Source organism: Sturnus vulgaris, chromosome 1 (assembly GCF_052056855.1).
Source record: "Sturnus vulgaris isolate bStuVul1 chromosome 1, bStuVul1.hap1, whole genome shotgun sequence".
NCBI lineage: Eukaryota > Metazoa > Chordata > Aves > Passeriformes > Sturnidae > Sturnus > Sturnus vulgaris.
Window position 1 is genome coordinate 48,879,727 of NC_142243.1, and position 19,600 is coordinate 48,899,326.

General features: G+C 42.9%; 1 protein-coding gene across 1 annotated transcript; it reads left to right on the forward strand.

The window, feature by feature from the left end:
- The first annotated feature begins 601 nt into the window (after positions 1-601).
- On the forward strand, positions 602-1,913 carry GPR141 (G protein-coupled receptor 141). Its single transcript, XM_014886887.2, has one exon. It carries the CDS (start codon positions 602-604, stop codon positions 1,544-1,546), a length of 945 nt encoding a protein of 314 aa, XP_014742373.2. The 3' UTR covers positions 1,547-1,913.
- The last annotated feature ends 17,687 nt before the right edge of the window (positions 1,914-19,600 follow it).

Below are 19,600 nucleotides of genomic sequence, written 5' to 3' on the forward strand. Positions count from 1 at the left end.
AGGATTCCCATGCAGTCTGGGTATCCATGGTGTTTAATCCCTTGATCAGAGAAACTGTCCATGGAGAAGAAGTTAACTGTAATGTGTACAAATCTCAACTCTCAGTAACAAACAGAATTTGTATCTTAGATAGAACAACATATGGTTGTTATCTGGCCCTGGGAAGGACAGATTTGTACTGCAAATAAGCAAATTGATGAATAAGTAGCAGAATTAAAATAGCATCTCTGATCTTCACTGTAAAAGCATGCAGATGCTCAGAAGAGAGGAGGAAAAAAAACACAGCACAAAACCACCATAATGATATAATTTCTCTAAGGATCATTTCTCTCCATATATTATTGATTCATGCTTCGTTTTAGGAGTATGGCTGGAAATGTCTTAAGGACTAAAGCAGTTCTCTACCCAACCTTCTCATCCATTTTCCCCTAGGCTGGAGGATGTATGGATAAAAGTACAGGTTACAATTACTGATGCCATCTGTTAGATTTAAGGATTATTCTTGGAGCAAGAGACAGGTGAGAAGCCCTTCCGGCTTTTTAGGTAAGCCCTCTCATTCCTACTTTATCTTAGTCGTTCTGTATTATTTCATTTCCAGAATATGTACCAGGAAGATTTCAGGAATATGACTGAAGGGACCAGGAATAGCAGCGACTCCTCTTCGGCTTTCATTCACACCAGCACCATGAGTGCCATACTGGTCACTGTCTACTCAGTTGCCTTTGCCGGAGGTGGAATTGGGTCCATCACAATGTCCTTTGTGCTGCTCAAGATGAGCACTCTGTCTGTGACCACGACTGCCATCATTAACCTGGTCATTGTGCACAGCCTCCTCCTCTTCACAGTCCCCTTCCGCCTCCACTATTATGTCAAAAAGAAGTGGGTATTTGATATGCCATTTTGCAAAATGGTGAGTGCCATGGTGCACATCCACATGTACCTTACCTTTGTATTTTATGTGATCACGCTAGTGATCCGGTGGCTCATCTTCTTTCAGTGGAAGGACAAGGTGGAGTTTTACAGGAAGCTGCATGCCATTGCAGCAAGCGCTGCCGTGTGGGTCTTCGTCATGGTCTTTGGGGTGCCGCTCTTCTACTTTGAGTATGGACGCTCAGGCTTATACAATAATACAACATGCTTCAAGTTCCACAAAGAACTACAGCACAAGAGTGTGAAAGCCCTGAATTACACCTTAATTGTAGGTGTTGCCCTCATTTCTTGTGTCCTCTTGGGCTTGCAGATTCTTATCCTGGTAAAAGTGGCGAGAAGATTTTCCACCTCCCTCTGTTCACACCAAGAATTCTGGGCCCAGGTAAAAAATTTGATTTTCATCTGGATCATCATAATTTGGTTCCTTCCCTATCACCTTTTCAGGGCCTACTACATACAGCATGTGAGTGATTTTGACCAGTTAGAAAGCTACAATGAGGTTTTTTTGAGCCTGACTGCTCTGAGCTGTCTGGACCTGCTGTCATTCATGCTGAGTGGAAGCCGCTTCTTCAAGCAAAATGTGGGGATGCTCCACAGGAGGTTGCCTTGCTGCTAGCATCAGCCTCCTGCAGAGTGGGAAGGACCTAGGATAGGACAGTGATGGACAGGCATGGCCAACTCCCTCCTCAGCAAGTGAGGGTGTGCTCTGGAAACACACATAAGGCTTTGCATGTCAGCTTCCTGAATTAATGGAACAAACTGCCTCCAGGCTCTCAGCTGGTAAACAGGAAGGTGACCTCAGCAATTTCCTCATGGTGCTATCCAGTGAGTTGTGGATGGACGCGGAGAAGAGGGAAAGAAGGTCATGGGCACTTCTGAATTGCTGTTTTTACATCGAGATTTGTGAAGTCAAAGGCACTAGGAGGAGACTTGAGAATTGCAATGTAAGAATACAAATAAATAAACTGGTTTTTATGGACTAAGGTACAGATTTTTGAAACTTAAAGATCTATATAATTTTCCCATATATTTCTTATTTATTTCCCACAAGCTCTCATAAAATAGCAGAGAAGATATTGTTCTTCCTGAGTAGGGCTGTTTCTCTACTGTTAAGAGAAGCATAACTTTCTAAGTGAATTGAACAATTAAACCAGCTATTTAAAACTAAATCAGTGATAGATAGTTTTTCTTAAAATATTTTCTCAAAGTCACCTTTTGAGATGGTATCATTGCAGAAGAAAATAATTTTGTCATCTTTCTGACTTTATGAAAATATGTCTGTTACTGAAATGGACATTACAAGTTCAAACAAAAAAGTTCAAAAAAGCCTGTATTATTATTCAAAATTGTTCAATTAAAAAATAATACTTTACAGGACAGTTTTTTTTAGATCATTGAGACAGCTTTTTTCTTCTCTTCAAAAGACAAATATTTTAGGTATCCAAGGTAGCAATGCTTTTTTTAAAAATCTTATGTTGATTTTGTGCATTTATGAAGTCTATAAGTAGTTACTCACAATATATTTAGCTGGAAAGCAATTCTATATATTTTGTACCCTGTATTCATAGAAGGAATGAAAATGTTACTACTTGGATTGGAGGGGTGGAAAAAGCTAATAGACCTAGTGTATTTAAAAAGCATATTATATCTCAGTGAGGCATTGTCATTTGCTGTCTCTGAAGACAGAAATAAATTCCACTAAAAAAGATGAAAAATTTGGTAAAATATTTCTGTGAAAGACATTGAGGCTTTCATAGCTCAGCTGCTTTACACTTATCCCCAAAAAGAATATAAATATTCAACTCCTCTAATCCAATACATCAATGGCTAATATATCTTTCCTTTTCTTGTCATCTGTGCCACTGGTGCGTTATCAACACCTGGGGTAACAGCAATTGCAACTTGGTAATTAACAATTGGTCGGATAGCTAATACATACTGATGGCGTGTAAATAAAGGTAAGAGAGGAAAAATACGAATAATTTCTTAAAAACTTAGTGAAAATAGAAGGTGGGGTGAAGAGAGTAAAGATGTTAAACATTGCTAATATTTGCTTGCTAATTACTATAGTTGCTTATTTGAAATGAGAAATGTTTTGCATATAGTTTCTCATATAGAATGCCGTTCTCTATATCAAATAAACTAAATAGGGATGCCTGATTTACTTGGAAATGGTCACAATGATCTTGGCAGATTAGACATCTAGCCATGCTGCATGTGCCATGCTGGAGTGAATACTCTCATTCAGGTATACTTTCCCAGAATCATGAACTCTTCTCTACCAGCTCCCCTCACTGGCTGTGAAGGGAGATGCTCAGCCCTAAAGGGCCCAGGTACTGCTGGGCTTTACCAGAAATTCAGATGCAAAGAGAATTTACATAGACTTTACCTTTGATTTTTCAGTGTAATACACTAGCATTGCCTGGTTTTCTCCCAGGAGCTGCATCCATGTTTGGTTATGATCTCTAAATGGGCAGATTCCTAGAGCTAATACTAAATGCATTTTGTTTGAACAGCACTTTTGTCTTTATGTTGGGTTCCATACCTACTCTATGATGCATGCTTGAGTCAATTGTCCCAAATATGCAAGAATTTATTCAAAACTTGCTCCCTCTTTTAAGTTCTGCTCTGAAATGGGCTTTCAGACAGGTTTCAAAGAGGGGTTCCTCTTGGCCAGAGTGGCACCTCCTGTCCTGCCTTCTGGCCACCTGCTGTTGGCTCTCACTGGAAGCAGTGAAGCTTTCAGCATGACAGACTAGACCTGGTCTATTTAGTGGATTCTACATTTAAATGAAAAGTGAGAATCAGTTACAAAATGAATTTTCAGCAGTTTGCTGAACATTAGCTCTGTTCTCAGCCGTCCTTTTGTAATTCTCCAGCTTTAAGAGAAGAAAATGAACTCCTAATTCCTCTAACTTCAGTGTGAACTTAAAGGAAATGTGCAACTTCCTAAAATATATTTTATCTCATTTTCCTTTTTTTTTTCTGTTCTATTTAGTGAAAGAATAAATTCTGTATTTTTATTTTAACATACCTATTTTGTACACATTATTTATCCCACTCGAGCCTACCTCTGCTGGGATGCATCAAAGCCTTCTCCTTGCAGCCCAGCATTGTCAGAAATTGTGTCAGCTGCACCATGAAATTACGGTCTGCAGGAATTGCTCCACTCTCCAGTACTTCCTGTGCTTCAGAAAGGACAGAAATGTGTTGAAACTTTGTTTACCCTTGGGACTGAGCTGAGCACCTGGGCAATCTCTGCAGCTCCAGAGCCCACGTGATGACACTTAGTCAGTGATGACTGAACCTTTGTCAGAGATGACACTGAGCCACCCAGCCTTCTACTGATTGTCAGTGTACCTGCCTTGGCACACCTAATGCTTGGTTTTTCCTCAAAGAGATTGTCTCCTGCCACCTTGCCCTTGCTCTCTGAGTTTAACTGCAGAGCTGGAAGACAAAGCAGCTTTTCCTAAGTACCTGGTTTTAAGGGAGGACCTTGAACCATGAATCAGTGCATTGTTATCACCAACAGCTTAAGTGTGTTTTCTCACATCACACTTGACCTTGCTTCACCTTCCAGGCCCTGAGCTAAGCTTTCTGCTAAGTTAAACAGCACTGCCGTATCTGGAATTGTCTCCACATTTAAATGCTCCTTCCTGTGGTGAAGTGCTGCTTGCTGTGGTTGTATCATCGCTCTCACATATCTTCAGCCAAGAGTCAATCTGTGCCTTGGTTTCTCATCCTTTCTTCATGCATTTGCCCCATCTTCCCTTGACTGCCAAGCCAGCACACCATTTGATGCAGTAGTGTGGACAATCTACAGGGACAGCGGTGTGGATAAACTACTGGGAGCAGCAGCATGGATAAACCAAGGACAGCTGTGCCTTCCTTTGCTCTGTGCTGTTCCTGACTGCTCTTTAGCAAGTCTTGCCTGCAAGCATCCAACACAACACTAGCTTGCTCCAGTATTGCATTGTATATAAGCGTGCTATGCTGTGAAAACCTCACTCTGGTTGATTGTGAAAACACCTTCAAGTTATTTCAGGCACTTTGAAGTGAAAACAATATTCACAGACCATGACCAAGAGCACCAGGTAAAGCCCAAGGAAAGATAGACCAAATACAGTGGTGATGCAGCCAAGGCACCTGAGATGATTCCCATCCTGAAGTGAAGTGTGACAAACCTGGTGACAAACCAAGGTGACAAACCTGCCATGCCCTGCCAAGTGGGGCTGTCATGGGCCAGTGCCTTCTGCACCGTGCACTCAGCTGCACTGCCAACACAGGCACCAACACAGTCTGCAAGTGGCACACATGAGAGGCAATAATGCTATCTTATCTAGAGGTGATAACATCACCAGCATTGAGGAAACTTCTGTCTGACCATCCAAGAGCCACTCTGGCAGGCACACTTACACCACCAAAACCCCTTTGCAGCTACACCCCCACACTTCACAATCACACCTGGCTCTCTGACCGGCTCAACAAATCTGTTATTTACACAAACTTAATTTCTTTTTATTTTTAACAGGAAAATAATTAACCTGTCTTCATCATTCTTCTGTTGAGTAAAAGGTAACTTCACTGAAATACTAAATTTTTGGGAATAAGTTCATTTTGTCTAGATGGTAACTCCTCCTGAGTACATGATAAATAATGTACCTACTTGGAGCATTCTTGTAGATTGATTCTTTTCCTTTTGTGATCACATTAGAAGAAAACGTAATTTATTTATAAACATTAATTCAGTAACTAAGTATATGTGTGATTTCACACATATACTCCTAGTGTTGGGTTGCTTGTTTGCCAGTATGTTTAAGATTTAGAATTCATTTGAACTCTAGTCTGGTTCATTGAACTGCAAACACCATGTTTCACATAAATTTGTCTTTTCCCCACTGACTGCAAGCTGGTGGAAGCAATAGGACTATTAATAGGCTTGTTCATGTACATGTAGGTGAGGTGCAGTCACTTTAGTTCATATTGCTGGAATGTTGTAACAGAGAGAAAAAGCCGATACAGTATATGGGAAAGGCTTGATATGTCTTTTTTTCAGTGACAACTGACATCAAGGTTGGATTTAGCTTTGGTTTTTAGGTAATACAGCCATTTAACAGTCTTTAATAGTGCTACTAAGTTTGTTTGGTGGTTTTAATTTAGATTTTCTCCTGTGTGGGATGTGCAATCAGCTCATTATTTCAGGTAAGAGATTTCTTAGTCCCTAAAAGTGAGGATTCTGGAGTGAGCTATTACTGTGTCAGAGAGTTAAAGATATGGTAAAGTTATGGTAAAAAAAAAGAATTATGGTAAAAAAATTTCTCAAAGGAATTTCCTTAGAGGAACAAGATTAACTTCAGCATCTCTATTCACTCAAGAGAAATCTGGGAATATTTACAAGTGGAGCCTTTATTTCTGGCCAAAGGGAACATGGAATATGGGATGAGCAAAGTCCAACTGATAAAATTATTTAGACTCTCAAGAGACTTTGAGTGATCTGGAAAGTCCATGAGTACCGTGGTGATGACATCTAATGATAAAACAAAGCTCCTCAGAGTATTAAAGACAAGGACTGACTGTGCAGAGTTACAAAGAGCCTTATAGTTAAAAAGTGGGAGAAAGAATACAATGCTCACACATGCAGCAATTTAACAGTCAGGGAAAAAAATATTTGAAATTACATTAATTGCTCTGTGGAAGTGTCAGATCGGTGCTATGCAATGATTCAAAAAGCAAAGTACTTCTCAGAAATCATTAGGAAATAAACTGAGAGAAAAAACCCACCATGATACTGAAGTATAAATCTATGGTATATCCACATCAACAACTGTTTGTGGTTCTGGTCTCTGTCTCCAAAAAAAAAAGTGTCAGTGTTTGGGAAGTATCAGAAAATGGCAAAAGGGTTGAGCTGAATATATGGACCATTGCCAGAGACTGGTGACTGCATTTGATGGACTTTGGTCACTTTTGAACATTTTTATGTTCAAAAATTCCTTTGAATTTAACCTTTGGTCACTAAATGGCCATGAGGAAAGGATTTTCCCTTCCTAGAGAAAAAAAAATCAAGAAAGTAATAGTCTAGTGTGAAATATGAGATTTTTCTATGTCTCAATAGAAAAGTACACCTCAAAAGAAAAAACATGTCTGAAAATATTTGACTCACAAAAGCTGGTTGTATATAAAAATATCAAACAGGGCAAACTGAAAAGTGTTTCTTCTTGTATTAGAATTTAAGAGCTTAAGAGAATCTGTTTGACTTCAAAGTGCTAATGTTTTATGTAGAATATATACTCCTCTTGCTCCACAGATTCCCAATGGTGTAATTTCCCATTCTGTGTTGGATGGCATGAATTGGTACCAGTGATGACTGAGAGAGGCACTTCTCCTCAATGTTTGGGAGAACGCTGGCCTGGTGATTATCTCCTTGGAGAAGTTTGATGTTCCTTCTTGTAGCCCTCATACCACACTTCAAAGCCATTCATGACCCACATTCAAGAAGGGTTGGGCTGGCATAATATAAGTGACATTCTGATACTCATGGGTGGAAGTGAATGAAAAGCCTGATGGAAATCTCTCTTAAGATGTTTCCTAAGGTTTGTGATGACTTCAGGAAATCCAGTCCTGGTGAATACAAGGAAAAGTATGGAAAGCCTGTAGATTGCATGCTGTGCTGTACTGTGCACCAATGCATTGGGGTCTGGTACCCAACACCTGTCTTAAGCATTTGAAGACTAATTTTTGAAGGGAAAACTTGAATAGTCTGGAGAAATAAATGAAAATGGAGATCTGCACTTGAAGAAGCCTTGATTTGCAAATCTGGCAGAAATTATGTTTACAGAAGGAATCCAGAAGCATTGTTTTATATGTTGGGTACTCTACTAATAAAATGTCCCTTGTAAATACCAAAACCATGCCACTCAGCTATTGGAGAGAAAAGGAAAAAACTCTTGAGTGTAGCTTTGTCTCAAGCAAAGGGGCATCAACTGCATGCCCAGATGTTTTTTCTATCTCTTACCCTTCAGTATTGATTTATGTAACTTTGCAGAAGATTAGGTCAGAAAGGAGATGTGAAAAAAAGGTAAAAAATAATTATTTTATTTTTTTCAAGATGAAAACTACCTAAATTCTGGTCATTCATAGTACTGCTTTTTGTCACACACCAGACTCATGTCTGGATTATATTTTGCTTCAACAATGGTGTAATTGATGTGATGTGATAGAAAATATTGCATAGGAGAGTACCTCATCTACTGCATCAGCTGAAGTTTTCAACAAGTTAATAATTCTTCAGTGTTGGACCAAAGTATGAAAAATTCTATTTTATCCAAAAAAGTGAGCATCATTCTTCACCGTCCCAGAAAGGACCTTCACTGGAAGTCACTGGAAGGTGAAATCAAAGCAGAGGATGATTCAGTACAACCATTCAGCACTGTTCTTTCTCCAGAGCTCAGCAAATAAATCATTAAGTGTCACTGAAACACGATTGTCATAGGATGAAAGGACACTTCTAGGGCTAAAGATTTCACTGTCAATCCTTCTATATATTATAACTTTGGCAATGATCCTTGCAAATGTTTTTGTTGTTATTACAATTTTTCTGACTAGAAAGCTTCACACACCTGCAAATTACCTCATTTTCTCCTTGGCAGTGACTGATCTTTTAGTGTCTGTCCTTGTGATGCCTGTCAGCATTGCTTACATTGTCACCCACATGTGGGCTTTTGGCCACTTGCTATGTGACATCTGGTTGTCATTAGACATCATATGCTGCACAGCCTCCATCCTACACTTCTGTGTCATTGCACTGGACAGATACAGGCTATCATAGGCCCTTATGTTCCCCTGTCTGTGACACCACAGCAGTGCCAGTCCCAGCGTTCCCCTGTCAGTTACATCACAACAGTGGCAACCCCAATGTTCCCCTCTCTATGACATCACAGTGGTGGCAGCCCCAACATTCTCCTCTCTGATTTCACAAGAGACAGTATCTTGACCACATATTGTTTTAAATATAGATCACTTATCACCACCCCCCACTACATTGAGAATTACCTGGGTAAGAAATTTCAAACAATTATTCAGCAGAAGATAACTGAATCTCTCTTCTGGGTCTGGCCTTCATTCTTGCCAAAGCCAATGGCAAAAGCCTTACCTGTGGCATCTGGGTTTCTATTACCAGCTTCAAAAGGTGTTTCTTTATTTTTCTATTATTTTTTTTCCATCCAACAGAAGCTCTGGCAGTGCCAGGGATATGGAGGATCCATTGTTTTCCTAAAGTAGCCAGAACCCCTTGAAGGATCTTTCCTGTAAAATGAGTTCCCCTGAGTCTATTGCTTCTACAATGCTGTGTCTTGGAATTATTTGTTCCAAAAATACCTTAATAACTAATGCTGCAGTTGCTGAAGCAGTTGGAAATGCTTCTGGCCACCTTGTTAGCTGACACACTATTACCAGAAGATATTTAAGCCTTCCCACCTGGGACATGTTAGCAAAATCCACTTGGAATCTTTGGAAGGGACATAGAGCCCAAGGCCTCCCTCCTTTGGCAGTTTTCTATCTAACACTGTTATTAGCTCTAGCAAGATCAAGCAACCTTCAACAGCTTGTTTTGCCAGACTAAAAAGACCCACAGCAACATACATTTTGAGGAAGGCTTCTGCCATTCCTCAAGAACTCCAATGACTCTCTTCATGGAGTTGTTCTACTATTTGTAGGGCCAGAACTTCTGGTATCTATTCTTTGCCATCCCTTGTAAACCAATTATCCCCCTTTTTTCTTTGCCTCACCATTTTTAACTATCTGCAGCTCCTTTCGTAGAAAAGACAGTTTCTTTGGCAGTCATTGAGTCAGTGGGAGCAAAGGGAGGATCTTCCAGAGTTCTGGCAAAAGTGTTGCTTTCTGAGTTTATTCATCTGCCAGTCGATTACTTATTGCCTCCTCCAAGTACCCTGCCTGATGTCCCCTTACGTACATTATTGCCAACATTTTTGGTAAATTCACCACCTCCAGCAGATGAGTAATTAGGCTCTCATGAGCTAATGTTTTTCCCCTGCAGGTTAATAAACCTCTTTCTTCCCACGGTTTTCTAAACGCATGTACCACTCCACGTGCAGACTTAGAATCAGTATGAATGTCAATTCACAGGCTCTTACAAGCACATAGAGCTGTGCTATCTGAGCTGACCGTGTTGTCATGATTTGCTGTTAATACAGGCGGGAGTCATGATGGTTTGTTTTGATCTCAGGGGTGCAAAAGACAACAATAGGGGACAAAATCAGTTTGCTCACAGCAAAATGCACTTTTATTGAGTGCCAACAACTCAGTTTTGCGATAGAGGGAGAGTTAAAGGAAACAAAGTAAAGAGAGAGAGAAAAAAAGGGGGGAATGGGGAATAGCTACCAACAGACGAGACGGTCATCCTCATGGTCTGGCCAATAGACACAGGTGTCCTTGTGGTCCCAGCCAATAGACGTGTCTTCTGTGGAGAGATCTCAAAAATCTTCTCCAGAGAGTCATTTTTTGTAGTCCTTTTCCAAAGCAAGTGGCATCCGGCCAAGAGGTGTGGAGATTTATGGACTATTGTGAGGGTTGCTCCAAGAAACAGGTGTACAGAACCTGCTGTTCCAGCTAGTGCCTGCTCGAGAGCAGTGTACCATGAAGCATAGCGAGCACGTGCAAACAGTCCCTTGGCAAGCGTCCACCTTGACCAGGCCAGAAACTCTTGTCCAAAGCTCACCAGACCAGAACTGGGTGAGGGTCCTCGGGGTCTTCTTGCAATGGTTGTGAGGCAAAATGAGGGAAAATCCGGACCATCTCTTACATATGTGGACGGCAACATTCTCCCTTCTTCTAATTCCCTTCCCTTAACAATTAGTGTGTCCTGTAACTCACTTCCCTCCTATTACCCTTGAAGACTCAATAATAGACACGTTGTCTCCCTTAGGCTAGACAGTGTCTCCTAAGTATTCCCTAGCCTGGTTTTGGGGATTTACCACTTGAATGCAGTCATGGGTTTCTTCCTGCCCCGCCCCCCCCCCCCACCCCGCCCCGAGGACTGTTCAAACAGGCGGCTGGGTTGAACCCTTCCCCACTTCTCAATCCTAAATCTTAATGTTCCATTAAGGAAGTTTTAGACTGTAATTACTGAGTACCGAAATCCACTTAAAGGCTTTTTTGCTTTACAAAACTTTAATTTGATGTGAGACTTTAAAAATAAAACATTTTCCTGTTATCAGTTTTTGGGCTTCAATTACCATTAAAGCCATGGTTGCAAAATTTCGCAGACAATGAAGCCAGCCTCCAGGCCATTGGGTGTAACATCTTAGAAAAGTAAGCAACAGGGTGCAGTGTTCCCCTGTGTTCCCATAATAAAATCTTTTTATCGTGATCCTGTTTAACATCCACATATAATTCAAATTCTTTTCCCCTGTCTGGAAGGACTAGGGCAGGAGCTTCAGTTAATCTGCCTTGTGGCCATGCCTTCTGTCCTGTGGACCGTCTTGGGCCCTGTGGTTTCTCTCCACAGCAGTAAGAACTCTGCTATCACCTTTGCCTTTACCTTTTCCTCATCCCTTCTTACATACGCTTGCTGTATCTATCTGACCAGTTCATCCAGGGGCTTATTCTGCCCTTTCTCTAGCCCCCACCTCCACTACTGCCTGTGGGTGCTCATTCTCACAGAGCTTAAAATCATCTGTTTCTTTAGTGACCCAAACAAAATCCTGAATAAAGTCGTAATCCTTCCATGTATAATCCTTATTTCCCAAATATTCCTTGTGCCTCCTCTTTGTGCTCACCCTTTTCACCACACGCTATATACTAGAGCCCATCCTGCCACAGTGTCCGAACGTGGCCCAATGCAGGTGGTCCTGGATCAGCTGCAAAATTTTGAGGCAAATTTTGGCAAATAATCCTGGCAAATTTGGAGGATAAATGTGTCTGCTGCTACTTGCTTTAACCATATTCTTACACATTCTACTTCAACTAATCTTTTCCCAAGATACCATCTGTCCCCTGTTGCTGAGACCCCTTCTTGACTCCCCTTATTGCCTCCCCAGTCATGATTGTCTTTAATTAACTCTGGGAGAATGTGCAAACTACCTCAACATTCTCCCAAGGGATTCTTTGGAGATATTTCAGAACTGTCATCCCTTTTGCCAGAACCTAGCTTTACCTGTGCTATGCTCCATGGATGCCCTCTCAGGTTTACTTCCACCATTGACTGGTGAGATTTTCAGTTGTCCTTCCCTGTGGACTCTTCATGGACCCTCTGGTCTGCCACTCGTGTCTTGAGTGGACTCGTGTCTTGAGTGAGGGACACCTTCAGCTCCACTCACTGCCCTTGGATGGTGAAAGGATCCCAGATGAGTTCCCATTTTGTTAGGAAAATTAATCCTCAATGTCAGAGGTTTATGTCCAAAAAGGAGACAGAGAAATCCTGTGACTTTATTCAAATAAAGGGAAAGGTCATGGAGCATTTCCCATGGGGTCTCTTAAATGGTTGGGGGATGCAGCCCCCTTTTTATCCTAAAGTTCCCCACTGTATCACCCTCTTCTTTTCCCCATTGGCTGAGGTAATTGGATGTCATGGTGGGCCCTGGGGCAGTGGTGAAGTGCCTTGACCTTCTAGAGAAGCGTCCTGGGGGAGGACGTCCTCTGGGCACAGGCACATCCTCCTTGCTCACTCCCAGGTGGAGAGTGATTTCAGCTCTTTTGGGAGCTCTCCGCTTCGGCCGGCACAGGAGGAAGAGATGGGAGCCATGTGTGGTGGTCCAAGGCAAAGCTTTATTCTTCTTTCCTTGAAGGGGTCCAGGGATGAGCAGGCTCAGGGGGTCTAAGGGAGCAGGGTTGATATAGGAGACCCAGGGGTCGGGGTAGAGCATTAAACCAATCATCTGAGGGCTCAGAGTGGTACAAAGGGGGAAGGGCCAATGGGGTACAGGCAATTTACATGAAACCGAGAGGCATGCCGGGAGTAACTTTTTGTCACCATTGCGATGAGGGAGTCACGAAGGGCATAACCTCTAGGGGAGGGAGACAGACTGTTCTGCTGAGAGGCTTTCAGCCTCCACAACTGGAAGGTACAGACTTCTCAAATTGTTTACTCTTTGCCCCACTCTAATATGCACCCTCCTTTTGTTATATAAAAGAAAGAAAAAAACCTCTTCCTAATTCTATTAAGTCTCTCTTTCTTGCTGTAGGTTCAGGAGTTCAACACAGCCTTTGCTGAGCAACAGTTTGTGTTGATTAACAGTTTCTAGAACTAAGAGTTTCTTCCATTACTTCACTATCTATAAGTTCCTAGATTTGTCTACAAGCATATTCTAGTGTCTGTTTGTAAAGACACATTCATCTTACTCCTTTCTCTCCCACATATTCTTGGTGGTGGGGTGGCTCCCACTGGTACTGCACCCTCCACACGAGGCCCACATACACCCCAACCCCCCCCACACAACACAACGCATACACATATCCCTCACACCCCAGCACACAACCCTGCAGACACACACAGGCTTTTCTCCACTGCCTTGGGTTGACTTGCTTGCCTATTCCCCACCTGACTTCCTTACCCATTTGTCTAGGTACAGCTTTGCCTTTGCTTCTCCTTCGAGCACTTCCACTGCCTTGACTTGCAAAGCCACTACTTGCCTTGCCAAGCCCTTGAACACCTCCCTTGCCTTGCATTACCTTGCTCACTCCTCCCCCCCGGAATTCAAGATCCCTTTTCAGTGATATTTCTGGCCTTGCCCTGCCCTGTCTGCTCCTCCTATGTCTCTCAAAGCTCTCATGTATCCCGAGTGTTTCAGGATCACATGAGAAAAAGCCCAGGGGACAATGCATGCTACCAGACTCATCTGTCTGGGCAACTTTTGTCTGGCACCAACCCATGCATGTCCTGAATTTTGGACAGGTAATTCACATTTTGCCCTTGGGCTCCAGGACCAGAATGACAGTTCTTTTGCATATGAAGGAAAGCAGGTAGCCCAAGTGTTTTAGGTGCAAATTAGAGATGGCCCATATGAGATCAAGGCTTGGCAGAGCATTCTGTCCTGGCCACTTTTGAGTAGCAGCAATCCTTGAATGTACCTCTCACCTGCCTTGCCTTGCCTTGGCAACCCTACAGTTTCCTTGCCTTACCTTTCTAATCCTCCCTAGCTTTGCATTCCCTTGCATGCCCCACCCTTGACCTGCCTATTGCTTTCCTCCAGGGCCTTGCCTAGCCCTTTCAGTTTCTGCTTGGCCTACCCATCACTGGGCTCACCTTCCTATCCCCAGCCTTACCTAGAACTTCTGGGCTTTCTCTGACTTACCACTCCATTTGTTTTCCCCTCACTGCTCTGGCCTTGCCAACTGCTCCCTTGCCTTGCCTACAACTGCCTGCATGTGGTTTGCATTGACTTCCCTGCATGGAGGGCAAGGCAAAGAGTCGTAGGAAAGGCAAAACAAAGCAAGGACATTCTAGGTAGGGCCAGGCAAAGCAGACATATGCAAAGCAGGCAAAGCAAGCAAAGCAAGGGTAGGCTAGGAAAAACTAGGAACAGTACTGAAGGCAAGGCGAGGGCAAGTGACTTCCTTTGTTTCCTTGGGAAGCAAAATATATAGTGCCAGTGTTGTTGGAATAGATGTTAAAGATATCATGGTAGGGAATAGTCCAGCAAGATATTTCTGTCCTGGTTCCTTTAGTGTAGGCGTATTTGTTGGATACATTCAATTCTGGAGGTGGATCAGTCCCTGGATGTTTTGGATTTTGAAGGAGGGAATGCCATTTCTTTTGAGATGCACTTTTAGATTCTCTCCTCGGCCAAAAAAGCAAGTTTAGATGTGCAATCTGGGTGGTTTTAGTGAATTTAAAAGCATTTCCAAACAGCCAGTTCTCCGGGTTAGAGCTGTTGAATTTTCAGTGGGAATGCAAATGCCAAGCTGTTGAGTTTTTGTTCCAGGTAATTTTAGGGTGTGAGCAGTCCCTCGTGCCATTCCCATTGGATCATGACTCCATAAAATGAAAAGTTTAGGACGGTACCTAGAGCCAAGAAGAAAAGTGTCCATAGCAAGGTGCATACTCGTAGTTTGATGGGTGCAGTTGAAATTGTATGCAGCATGATCTTTCTCAGCTGGCACTTTTGCGAGCTCAGTTTTTGAGAGATGTTTTCAAGTGTGTTAGTGGACACTGAGAGAGTGAAAAGCTTTGTTAAGGCAAGGTAGTCCATGTTTCCCTTGGAGCGTAGTGCAAAGAAGAGTATGCAGTTAGAAGGGGAAGATAAGAGAAATCTTTTTGTGGATTTGAGAGCAGGCACGTTTGCAACTTGGATCAGCATTCGGGGCTTTCATGCTCAGAGGGCAGAGCTTCCTTCTTTAGCGGGGTGACAGCGCCATCGTGTGGTTCTTTTGATGAGCGCTGACACTTTTCTTGCATGATCAGCTGCTCAACATGGTTACACGTTCGCACCCACTGAACTGCATCCACTTCACTGGAGATATGCCCTTTCTCTCAAGCTCTAGGTACCATTCTACCCTCTCAGTCTTGCAGATCCCAAACCCCTTCAAAATATACAGCAGCCACTTTGCCAAAGAAAATAAGTGCTACAACGAAAAGCCAATGTTGGCTTTCATAGTCCTTTGCAGTTTGTAAACTAGACAAAATGCACTAATGATTTGCACTTTCCTTCTCAACTACATATATCAGCACATTTTTCCAAAGTCACAGAGTCCATTGTTACAGTGAAGTGTTTCCAGCTGCAGATGAGACTTAGAGATACACCAGGACAGAAAGTATTTGCTGCCCTACCCTCTTCTCTGTGAAACCTGATATCTGCAGCACAATTACTTTAATACACTTTAAGTGTTGCTGAGTCCATGCAGCTAGAGATCACACAGATGGAAATGTCAGGACAGAAGACATTTTTAAAGTACCCCATTCTCTTAGCAGCATTTCAGTTGAGCACAATGCACTGTGGCTATGTGTCTTCTTTTCCAGCTAGATCTGCTGTCACTTTTTTCACTCTCACATCTTTGTTCCAAATGCCCAGCAGTTGTGCCTAGAGACAAAGGCTCTAGAAGTAAAAGCCAGTGCAGACTTGCATCTTCTCCTTGCCCCACACAGGCCACACCAAACTCACATGTACACTCTATCGTTTTTCTGCTGCATCTCTCATTGAGTTATTTGGATCTCAGAGACCGAAGATGTTTCCACAGACGGCTGAAAAAGGGCTAGGTAGCAGTACAAGTAGGTCTCCTTGAACTGCTCCAGTACTACTTGCAACCGTCCATTTTGCTGGAAGGACAGCAGCACCAAATCTTTTCCTACAGCCGGTACGCTGCACACAACAGCCTGTTGCTCTGCAGCTTTGTTCTTCACCGTTTGTGTCCTCCTGCGCTTTCATTCTCCCGGAGGCAAATTGTCGTCCAATTCTTGCACAGAACACTCTGCTCCTAGGTTTTGCTTCTGCCAAAACATGCCCAGGATGTGCACTTTTCTTCTAAACCCTCTGTACCATACCATTCTGCCTTTCTTGTCTGAATTTAAAAAGAAAGCTTCTCGGCTACATCTCGCAAAAAACAGCTGTGCCAAGACATCAAGTTTGCACAGAGGTTCCCTCTGAAACTTACGTTTGCACCACATTCAAGAGGCAGTCCTCTTTCTCTTGCAACCTGCAAAGCACCACCAAATCACCGCGCTGTTCACACACATCTTTTCAGCTTGAAGTACCACAGCGCAAATTACAGCCTCACAAGGACTAGAGTCCTGGAGAGATGTCTTGCACATAAAAAAATTCCAGGATAAAAACGTTTCCTTCATGTTCCCTTCTCCTTTCCCAGGCTGTGTTGCTCTGTTCAATGTCTTGGGCATAGAACCACTAATCCAGCAAGTACGACTCTCCTGCCACATTTCACTGAATGAGAGCTACATGTACCGTTTGGACTCTGCCGAGCAAAAAGCATAGAAGTGCACCTAAAGCTGAGGAAAAACTGCACCACAAAGAGTGGTTTGCCTTCTCCACTGCACCTACAAATGTGTTCTCCACTTCTCAGAGCCTAACAGCAACTGCAGTGTTTTCCACAGAAGGCTGGAAGAGGAATAGGTAGCAGCCCAGGTAGCTCTCATTGAACTGCCCCCTTACCACTTGCCACTTACAGCCAATATATTGTGCACAACAGCCTGTTGCTCTGCGGCTTTGTTCTTTGACATTTGTGTCCTGCTTGTCCTGGGGTACAATACAAAAATGTGTATTCTATCACCATCTGTTGAAATGTGGGAGGGGTGGTGATCCTTATCTATGTGGGAGATATCCTCTGCTGATGTGCCATCTGATAAAATCAGGGAGATGATCATCGTTATCTTTTCACAACCCATCCTTCCTCCAGAAGATATCTTCTGTTAATGGGCCATTAAGTCCCATTGTATGACTGATAAGATTACATCATCCCATTGGGAGATGCTCCAGCCAGGGGCAGGAGCCAAGCCTTTCCTACCTAGATAAAAAACTGGGGTTTGGAACGTGAAGGCAGCCCTTTCCACTGGATCCCAGAGGAAAGTCAGGCCTTTTCCACATCATCGCTGGACCTTCGGAAGAAAACTGCACCTTCTACAGGAGCACTGCTTCAACTGAATCACATCTGTCATCCAGGAGGGCTGCAGCCACCATTTATATGGACTGCTACCAACACCCTGACTGACAGGGTGTCAGGTTGTATTCTGACTCTGTTGGTGGTTTTTCTTTTGTATTATTGCATGTATTTTATTTTTTCTCTTTTTTTTTTCCTATTAAATTGTATTACTGACTTGGAGTCTTTCACTGGTTTTGCTTTCAAACCAATACACCTGCTGCACTTTCATTCTCCTGTAGGTAAATTGTCGTTTACTTCTCGCACAGAACACACTGCTCCTAGGTTTTACTTCTGCTGAATCATGCCTGGGACATGCACTTTTCTTCTAAACCCTCTGTACCATACCATTCTGCCTTTCTTGTCATCTGAATTTAAATGGAAAGCTTCTTGGCTGTATCTCACATAAAAGAACTGTGCCTAGACATGAAGCATGCCCTGAGCTTCCTTCTGAAACTTGTGTTTGCATCATAGTCAAGGAGTGTCTTCTTTCCTTTGTGACTTGCAAAGTGCCACCAAATCCCCACACACTTCTTTTCAGCTTGAAGTACCACAGTGCAAATTACAGCCTCACAAGGACTAGAGCCTCAGAGAGATGTCTCATGCAAGAAAATGTTCCAGGAAAAAAACGTGTCCTTCATGTTCCCTTCTCCCTTCCCAGGTTGTGTTGCTCTGCTTAATGTCTTGGGCATAGAACCACTAATCCAGCAAGTACTGCCACTCTCCTTCCTGAGTGAGAGCTACATGGACCATTCCGACTCTGCCAAGCAAAAAGCACATAAGTGTACCCAAAGCTGAGGAAAAGCTCTGCACAACACAAAGTAGTTCTGTATAGTATGCATGCTGCAATGTGGCAAAGCTGATTGTCATGGCTCGGCTTCAGTTCTCGATGGATCAGATATGGCCAAGAATGACACAGCAGAGTGTTGTGGTGATGGTGGCTGCAACAAAACTTTTGGGTTTGTAGTATTGAGGATTTAAGTGGCAAAAAAAAAAGGAGCAGGAACAACGGAGTTGGCTGAAAGTTGAAGAATTTTAATGGAAAATAAAACAGGGATGATGCCCAGAAACCGAACACTGTATGGAGACAAGCTCCGAGGGCCCAAAACAAGGAGGGGTGTGACAATATATACCCTCGGGGGAAGAACTTTCTGGAGCTATGACCAAATAAGGGGAACGAGAAACCAATAGGAGAACAGAACTTGAACCAATTTACATAACAACACTAAGGACTGTGGGATAGAGCACCTAGGTTTGCCCTAAATTGACAAATGTTTCCCAGGGCTTGAACTCAATGCCTGGTTCTTTCTTGGTGAAATCTGGCTGACACTGTGTCCCAGCCAGGCTGACTCCCACAGCAGAGCACCGGGCTTGTTTGAGCAGCGTACTGAACTTCAAAAGTCCAGAAAAAGCTCATTCAAAATTGGAGTCAGCTGAGAATGCTCTTGCTGCTTGGAAAAGTAACACACAGCTGTTGAACACCTCTGCACATGATGATAAACTTCTTACACCTTAATTTTTGCAGATTTTTGCGGAACAATAATGCGTTCTTAAAGTATGTGTTCTCCAAACAGCTCTGAAACAGCAAACTCTGTACCATCCTCCTCACAGAGGCATGCCATCTACATTTTGCACTCTTGCAGCTCAGTTTCCAAATTTCAGCAGCTGCTATCCTAGCAAGAAGCTCTGGAAGTAAAAGCCAGTGCAGGGCAGCACCTTCTGCTTTGCCTGCGTAAGTCACATCAAACTCAGCCAGTCATTGTGTTCTTTCCTTCTTCACTGCATCTACAAATGTGTTGTCAGCATCTCAGAGCTTAACGGGAAACATAATGTTTTCCACGGAAAGCTGGAAGAGGAAAAGGTAGCAGCCCAGGTAGCCCTCATTGAACTGCCCCCTTACCACTTGCCACTTACAGCCAGTACGTTGCGCGCACCAGCCTGTTGCTCTACAGCTTCATTCTTCACTGATTGTATCCTGTTGCACTTTCATTCTCCCGGAGGCAAATCGTTGTCTACTTCTCGCACAGAACACTCACAGAACACTGCACAGCCCTGTCCAATTCCTCAGAGT